Genomic DNA, 9,433 nt, shown 5'->3' on the forward strand with positions numbered 1-9,433 from the left:
CACTGACCTCACTGCCAAGGCTGACTTCAAACTGTAATCCTCAAATCTCAACTTCTTGAGTAGTTAGGATTACAGGCATGAGCCACTGGCATCTCGATAATTCAGGCTGTGTGTCTAATAACTGGGGCTTGAGTTCAGGGCACTGGTATTGTCCCTGAGATTTTTTGCTCAAGGCTAGTATTCTACCACTTGAGCCACAGTTCCAACCTGCTTGGGCTGGCTTTAAACCCTCTGCCATCTTCAGATCTCAGTTAGGATTGTGTGAGCCACTGGCACCCTGCCAACCCTGCCAGACCTTTTTTTTTTAAATCTACAAAAACAACTGTGGGGGTGGGAGGAGTTTGGCCTAGTGGTAGAGTGCTTGCCTAGCATGCATGAAGACTTGCGTTCAATTCCTTGGTACCACATGCATAGAAAAAAAGCTGAAAGTGGTGCTGTGGCTTTAGTGGTAGAGCACTAGCCTTGAGACAGCCTAAGGACACTGTTCAGGCCCTGCGTTCAAGCCCGAGGACTGCCAAAAACAAATAAACAAAAACAAGCAAAATAAAAACTGGGGGGGGGGGGGCGGGAGTTCAGCCTAGTGGTTAAAGTGCTTGCCTAGAATGCATGAAGACCCGGGTTCGATTCCTCGGCACCACATACATAGAAAAAAAAAAAGCCAGAAGTGGTGCTGAGGCTCAAGTGGTAGAGCTCTAGCCTTGAGAAAGTCCAAGGACAGTGCTCAGGCCCTGAGCTCAAGCCCAGGACTGGTAAAAATAAATAAATAAATAAATAAAATAAAATAAAAAAATAAAAACTAGGGGGGCCAGGAGTTTGGCCTAGTGGTAATAGTGCTTGCCTAGTATGCATGAAGACCTGGGTTCAATTCCTAGGTACCACATACATAGAAAAAGCCAGAAGTGATGCTGTGGCTCAAGTGGTAGAGCTCTAGCCTTGAGAAAGCTCAAGGACAGTCAGTGCTCAGGCCCTGAGCTCAAGCCCCAGGACTGGCAAAAATAAAAAACAAAAAATAAAAATAAAATAAAAGCAACTAGGAATTAAGAGAATATAGTTTTACAGTAGAGCACTTGCCTAAGCAATATACAAGGCCCTGGGTTCAATTCCTGAGGCAGGAAAAAAAAAGTATGTATAAAAACTATGTAATGGGCTGGGAGTTTGGCCTAGTAATAGAGCATTTGCCTAGGACGCATGAATACCTGGTACCACAAGCATAGAAAAAAGTCAGAAGTGGTGCAGTGGCTTAAGCCTGTAATCCTAGCTACCCAGGAGGCTGAAATCTGAGGATCAAGGTTCGAAGCCAGCCCAGGTACAAAAAGACCTAAGACTCTTAGCTTCAGTTAACCTCTAGAAAACGAAAGTGGGCTTGGCTCAAGGGCAGCTGAAGAGCTCAGGGACAGCGCCCAGGCTGAGTTCAAGCCCCATGACCCAAAAAAAGAAAAGAAAAAGTAAAAAGCCCGAAGTGGTGCTGTGGCTCAAGTGGTAGAGCTCTAGCCTTGAGAAAGGGCAGTGCTCAGGCCCTGAGTTCAAGCCCCAGAACTAGCAATAAACAAACAAACAAATAAACAAATAGTAAGCAACTTAGTAAGGGGCCAGGAGTTTGGTAAAGTGCTTGCCTAGCATGCTCGAAGACCCAGGTCCGATCCTCCAGTACCACATACATAGAAAAGATAGAAATGGTGCTGTGGCTCAAATGGCAGACTACAGCCTTAAGGAAAAAGCCCAAGGACAGTGCTCAGGCCCTGAATTCAAGCCCCAGGACCAGAAAAAAAAAATTAGTAAGAGTTTAAAAGCCTAAGGGGATTATTTATTCTGATTAAACTACAGTGTATGTACAGGCAAAAAAAAAAAGTCTAAACCTAAATCTGTACTTTTTTCTCCTCCAAATTAAGCAACCATTTGCAACATCAGCTCTTTTTTTTTTTTCTTTTCTTTTTTTGGTCTGTTGTGGGGCTTGAACTCTGGGCCTGGGTGTTGCCCCTGAGCTCTTTAGCTCAAGGCTACCGCCCTATCCCTTGAGCCACAGAACTACTGGTTTTTGGGTGGTTTACTGGAGATAAGAGTCTCTTGAACTTTTGTGCCCAGGCTGGCTTTAATACGAGATGCTCAGATCTCAGCCTCTTAAATGGCTAGGATTACAGGAGTGAGCCCAGCTTACAATATTATTTTTTGGATGTGCTAGTACAAGAGCTTGAACTCTGGGGCACTCAACTCACTAGGCTTTCTTGCTCATGGATGGCTCTCTATAACGTGAGCTATGCCTTTAATGCACAACTTTATTGGTTAGTTTGAACTGGAGCTTCAGACTTGTAACCAGGCTGGCTTCAAATATTGATCCTCCAGCTCTTGGCTCCTGAGTACTTAGGATTATAGGTGTGAGCCATCAGCACCCAGCTTTAATACTGCCTTTTTTTATACTAGAGAAAAATAAAGGTCATGGCTAGGTATGGTGGTACATACCTATAATCTCCAACATGTAGCAGATGGAGGTAGGATAATTCTGAGTTCTAGGACAGACTATGCTATGCAGCAAGACCCTGGTCTTGAAAGGAAAGAAGGGAGGGAGGAAGGGAGGGAGATTGTATTATTTAAATTCTCTTTTATAGTGTAAGGGATCAAGTCTAGGGCTTTGAGCATGCTAGTATACGCCCACCCCAGCTGAAGAATCATTAAAATATCAGAAAACACGATCGATTACTTATTCCAATTACAACTTTAAACCTATTTGTTAGTCTGTATTGTAATTCCACAAACACTAAAATAATTTGCTGATGGTTACTGGGGTTTGAACTTAGGGCTTAGCACTTGGCCACTTAAGCCACATTCCCAGCTCTAAAATAAAATAATTCCTCTTTGAAATCAATGTAATTGCAACAAATAACAAGAATAGCAACTAATAAATGGAACCTTATGAGATGAAACCAAATGTAACATTGCAGGTAACTGAGTTACACTTAATAATACAGAATTTATCATCCCTCAAAACTACCACAAAAATAAAAGGTAAATAACAGGAAAACATTACTCTTCTAACAACTTTGATTCGTTGTTATATATACCACTTATTAAATCATTATGTGCCCAAGTTCAAGCCCCATAAATGCCCCCCCAAAAAAATTGTGGTTGGAAGCTCCTAGCCTAGGGCCCCTAAGTTCAAGCCAGTACCAAAAAAGACAAAGAAAGACACAAAGACACACACACACATACACACACACACACACACACACTATATATATACTAATCTATATACGTTACCACAGCAACTTTAGCTACTTTTTCGTACATTCATTCCTAAATTAGATATAAAATACAAAATATTGAAAACATTTGCTTAAATCTCAAAGATAACATTAAATAAGTCAGAACAGCACATTCTTTCTGGCAGCCTAGACATACTTGACTTTCTGCACTGACTAATAATAATACAGTATGTATTAAACACATTCAGTGTTAAGATTTCCACAGTTAAATGGACAATTCACTTTTTATAAGTGAAAAATCATTACCACATTTTCTGGTATGTGCTGCAGTATCAAAATAATGGTTTCTTTCAAAATTTGTGATGGTCATTTGTAATTCTTTCGGTAATTACCATGAATGTGCTTTCACTTAATGTTAAATCATCATGCCATTATGAAAAGGAAATTAATGGCAGACATAGAAGCAAAAGTAGTGAATTGTTTCATGGAATCCCAGAAACTCAAGAATTAGGTATCTGACTCAAGGGAGTGATGCAATAAGAGTGACTTACTGCTTATTTTATACCTTTTGTATTTGTCAAATTTTCTATTGTGGTTAAATATTACTTTGATTACCCCCAAAAAAAGATAAAAATAAGTTGAATATTTTTAAACAATCTACATTCAATGCAGTACTTTAAAATTCTTTCCAAGTGGGCCAGGAGTCTGGCCTAGTAGTAGAGTGCTTGCCTAGCACGCATGAAGACCAGAATTTGATTCCTTGGTACCATATACATAGAAAAGCTGGAAGTGACGCTGTGGCTCAAGTGGCTAGCCTTGAAGAAAGCCCAAGGTCAGTGCTCAGGTTCTGAGTTCAAGTCCCAGGACTGCCTCCCCCCCCAAATTTTTTTTTTTTTTTTTTTTTTTGCCGGGCTTGGGCTTGGGCTCAGGGCCTGAGCACTGTCCTTGGACTTTCTCAAGGCTAGAGCTCTACCACTTTAGCCTCAGCACCACTTCCAGCTTTTTTTCTATGTATGTGGTACCAAGAAATCGAACCTGGGTATTCGTGCATGCTAGGCAAGCACTCTACCACTAGGCCAAACTCCCAGCCCCTGCCCCCAAAAAATTTATACATATATCCCACTTCCTTTTCTTTTTCTTTTTTGTTATTGTTGTTGTTGCCAGTCCTGGATGGTCAGGGCCTGAGCACTGTTCCTGAGCTTCTTTTGCTCAAGGCTAGTACTCTATCAGTTGAGTCACAGCTCTTTTGTGACTTTTCTGGTAGTTCAGTGGAAATAAGAGCCTTATTGATTTTATTGCTGGGCTGGCTTTGAACTTTGACCCATAGATCTGAGCCTCCTGAGTAGCCAAAATTATAGGTATGAGCCACCAGTGCTTGGCTTTCCATTTTAATTTCTAAGAACCTGAGGGTCTATAAGGAAAATCAGGACATCAACTTTAGAAAGGGTTACATGTTTCTCTTATTTTCTTTCTTTCTTTTTTGCCAGTCCAGGGGCTTTACCTCAGAGCCTGGGTGCTATCCTTGAACTTCTTTTGCTCAAAGGTAGCACTCTACCACACTTGAGCCACTGCACCACTTCCAGCTTTTCCTGCCTATGTGGTACTGAGGAATTGAACCCAGGGCTTCATGGATGCTAGAAGAAAGCACTCTACCACTAAGAAACACTCCCAGTCTCTTTCAGATTTTTTTTTTTTTTTTTTTTTTGCCAGTCCTGGGCTTGAGCTCAGGGCCTGAGCACTGTCCTTGGACTTTCTCAAGGCTAGAGCTCTACCACTTGAGCCTCAGCACCACTTCCAGCATTTTTCTATGTATGTGGTACCGAGGAATCGAACCCAGGTCCTCATGCATGCTAGGCAAGCACCTTAACCACTAGGCCAAACTTCCGGCCCTCTTTCAGATTTTTTTTCTGAGATGAAAGTCTCAAGGACTTCCCTGCCCAGGGTGGCTTTGATCCATGATCCTGTAAGTAGCTGGGGTTATAGGCATGAGCTATTGGGACCTGGCTCCAGAGGGGGGGAAAAGTAAGGTCAGTTCTTAAAGAAGCTAAAGTGTCAAAAACTTTTTTTTTTTTATCCTCATCTTAATTACACAGAGACTGGGACATGCACAAATGCACAAATCTCTCTCTTTTTTAAAAAAAATTCCATTTTATTGTCGGGGTTACAAATCTCTTTCTTGATTCAATCTCCAGTACTGCCAAAGAAGAAGGTGGAGCAGCTAAACAAAAGGATGTCTAAAATGGTTACAATATATCATTTATGATATAGTTGTAACTTATCAGTGCCAGAAGCCTCCCTAGAAGTTCTTGAGAGACCAACAGAAACAAACTTGGACAAAGGAATAGAGTAAAAACTGTATCATCTTACTGAAAGTTCCCTTTCTTTGTGACTTGTTAAGTTTATCTTCTACATCTGATGACTCAATTAGAGCTGTATACAATATATATCAGCCAGCAGGGATTTTTTTTTGGGGGGGGGCAGTCCTGGGCTTGAGCTCAGGGCCCAGGCACTGTCCTTGGACTTTCTCAAGGCTAGAGCTCTACCACTCTACCACTTGAGCCTCAGCACCAGTACCAGCTTTTTTTCTATGTATGTTCTACCCAAGAATCGAACACAAGTCTTCGGTCATGCTAGGCAAGCACTCTACCACTAGGCCAAACTCCTGGCCCCAGGGATAATTTTTTTTTTCTTTTTTGCCAGTGCTAGGTCCTGGGCACTGTCCCTGAGCTGCTTTTGCTCAAGCATACTAGTACTCTGTTTTACTGAGTCACAGCACCACTTCTGGCTTTTTTCTGTTTATGTGGCACTGAGGAATTGAACCCAGAGCTTATGTATGCTAGGCAACCACTAAGCCACATTCCTAGCCCAGGGATAATAATTTGAACATAGATTTTAGAGTCAAAAGGCTAGTCTAAATCCAAGCCCTGCCGTTTAACAGATGTATTTACTTAATTTCTGTGTCATATCTACTTTATTTGAAAATAGAAATAACACCTTTAACACCACCTACCTCCCAAGTTTACTATAATGATTATGAGATAATAAAACCTGTAGTCACACTTGTTTACTATTATAAAGATACCAATTCCTGGAGGAAAAAATTTCCTGATAATAAGTATCTCATATATTCCTAACTGCTTCAAATGGCATACTAGTTAAGCTTTTTGGATATCTGATGCCACACTAAGTTCAACAGAACATCAAAATTCTCTCAATTTGTATTTGATAGTAAAGTGGTAACAAGTGAGACTGTAAGTTAGACATTGGTAGCTCAAACTAAAATACTCAGAAGGAGACTGAGATCCGAGAATCCAGATTCAAAACCAGCCGAGTCAGGAAATCCTGTGAGACTCTAACCTCCAATTAATTACCCCAAAAGCTGGAAGTGCAGCTGTAGCTCAAGTGCCCTGGGCAAAAAACATAAAACAACAAAAACAGGGACAGTACCCAGACTCTAGGACTCCCAGTTACACACACACATTCACATATATATATATACACATACACACACACATACACACACACCCCTTAAAAGGAGGTCACCTTTATTTTTTAGCAACTTGTATTTGAAAAATGTTTCAGATACATTATTACTAGATCTTACTATATTTCATTCTCTCTCCAATAACTTTACATCCCAGGACAATAAAACAACCTATATTTTCCCTTTACTGAACGATTCAGGAAAAAATATATTAAGCAACATCACCATTACAGAGATGATATTAAACCCAGCACCTAACACATGGTAGGCATCCACACTTTCAACTATACCCTTAACCATCAAGGTTTTTTTTTTTTTAAATAAATGCTTTTTAGACATAGTAGCATAATTTTTTTTAAAAGGACAGGGAAGGTAGCTCAGTAATAAAGCACCTACTTACTATCTTACAATTTTCCAAAAGGTTTCCAGCACTAATATCCTAGTCATTCAAAATGCTAGGATATCTAAATTCTTTAAAAAAAAAAAAAACAGCAGAAGTAAATTATTTTAATATAAGAGCAGAATAGTATGAAGTATCTAAGATCAACTCCTAATGTTAACCCAACTAACCGAATATTAAAAGGTACAAGATAATTTCTGGGAGTGATAGCATTCACATCCTGCTATCCATATTTTTCAAAAATTTCATTCAATGTACTGAATTTTGTTGGTGGTGGTGGTGATTTTTTGCTGAAATAGTTGAGAGCTCTTTTTCCTCAAAATGTAATTACCTATATTACTATTTTCAAATTATATTTGGTCACCTTGAAATTCTCCTCAGAAAAGCAGTTGAGGCTCCACAACTTGCACCAACTCATGTTTTATAGTGCTTGCTATTTAAACAAAACAATTATAAAACCTCAAGGATCAAATTGCTTCAAACTTTAGTAGACCCAAGTTACATCCTTAAAACACCCTGAGATTCTGTGCAGCGCTGGAGCGTATACAGCGGGCCCAGGATCACTAGGCTTTTTCAACAGCCCCCAGATCTCACTGCTGCAAAACTCCTGGCGCTCTATGTACTACACTGTTACCAATGCTGGTTTAAAACTGTTAAACTGCTTTACCTGTTCATTTACCAACTCAATCATCTCAGGTAATTCAATCCCTTCAAACTGCCTTCTGAAACACATTTAGAGCATTCTCGGGTTGCTTTGGGAAAGCTCTACAGCAGGGTAAAAACTTGAGTTCTGAGGATTCCTCCCCTGACCCAAATTACTGTTGCCAGGATATGCGGTAGTAATGCAGTGGTTTCTTTGGGACTCCGAGGCTCTAGCAATAGCCATCTCTACTAAATCCCTTTCAGTCTCCGATATTTCCGCGGTAACAATGCTCCACAGAAAGCAGTTTGGAAAAGCCAAAAGATGAACTATTCTGATTTGGCCGCTATCTTTCCTACGATAATGTTTGCCATGGCAAGGGCATTTCATCCAACATTTGCAAAGAAAGAAAGAAAGAAAAAAAAACATCTTTTGCCTCTAGTTATCACACGCTTAAAAGGGCCATTATTCATAATTCTTACAAATAGGGGGGGGGGAGGAGGTTAAAGTTTACATCGATTCACCGTCCTATCATTGTTTTCCCAATCTCAATTAACGGCTTAGTAACAACAGCCGTATTTATGCGGGGAAATCTGAATATTCGACCCAAGCAGAAGGCGTCTGGTAACTGAACCTTTTTCGTGGGTGAGGAGAGGGGGAAGGGGGGGAGAAATAGACAATGAAGGCATTTGTTTATTAAAGGAAAAGGGAGATAAGCACTCCGGGAAGATGAGTGTGAGCCAGGTCTAGGGGTCTGGAAGTCCCGATCGCCACGACACCCGCCCCACGCCTTCCCCACCCCGGCCCTCGCTTCCCCGGGGAGCCAGACACCCCTGCGGCCGCCGGGCCCAGGCCTCCGGCCCGGCCGACACACAGCCGCCCACAAACCGCCCGGCTGGGGTTGCAGGACCCCAAGCCAAACAGGCCGAAACCTGAGTGGATGAGGACGGAGAAGGCAGCCGCGAGGAGACGGGGCCTCGTCCCCAGCCAGGAGGCCCCCTGAGGAACGGGAGACACGAGAGCGAGCCGGGTCGCGAGCGGCAGCAGGGCCCCCCATGGAAAACGAGCCGGGAGGCGGTGATGACCGAGGCTCCGAGCTCAGCGAGAGCCCCCCGCGGAGCCGCGGCGACGCCCGTGTTTACCTGAAAGTCTCGGTCCTCGTTGAAGCGGGAGAAGCGGTCCGCCATTTTGCCGCCTTCACTCTTCTCAGGACGACGCTCTCCGGTTCGCTCTTTCCCTCCCGCAACACCCGCCCCCTCCCGCGTACCCCGCCTCCTCCCACGCCCACCGGGCGCGCGCGCGCAAACGCGAGGGGCAGCCCGCGGGAACGCGCCTGCCGACGGGAGCCACTTGGCGCAGGCGCCTCCCGGCACCAGAGGCCGAACCCTCCCGTAAATCCTTGCTATAAAGCCAGCACGGCCCCAAGCGACCCCACTCCCAGCTGCGCGTGCGCACGAGCGTCCCAAGAGCTTCCGGAGGAAAGGTCGGAGGGCTTGGTTCTGACGGATCTGGGCAGTTTCCATTGGATCACCGTCCACCCCGCTCTTTCTCTTTGATCGCGGAAGCCTGGCCTCTACTTTAGTCACTAAGTAGCATATAACGTAGTAGTTAGAAGTGTTGACTTTGGAGCCACACTAGCTTTGTTACAAATAATACATAATACACATAGTTTATTCTCACCAGTCCGGGATTTGAACCCAGGGCCTGGGCAC

General features: G+C 43.0%; 1 protein-coding gene across 1 annotated transcript in view; it reads right to left on the reverse strand.

The window, feature by feature from the left end:
• The window catches only part of Gpatch8 (G-patch domain containing 8), a 74,393-nt gene extending 65,424 nt beyond the window's left edge, over window positions 1–8,969 (reverse strand). Inside the window, exon 1 of the mRNA XM_090350035.1 lies at window positions 8,864–8,969. Coding sequence (XP_090206161.1) covers window positions 8,864–8,908 — 45 coding nt within the window. The 5' untranslated portion in view covers window positions 8,909–8,969. The remainder of the gene's footprint in view (window positions 1–8,863) is intronic.
• Between the last annotated feature and the right edge of the window lie 464 nt (window positions 8,970–9,433).

This window comes from Megascapheus bottae, chromosome 17 (genome assembly GCF_031878675.1).
Source record: "Megascapheus bottae isolate mThoBot1 chromosome 17, mThoBot2.hap1, whole genome shotgun sequence".
Taxonomy (NCBI): domain Eukaryota; kingdom Metazoa; phylum Chordata; class Mammalia; order Rodentia; family Geomyidae; genus Megascapheus; species Megascapheus bottae.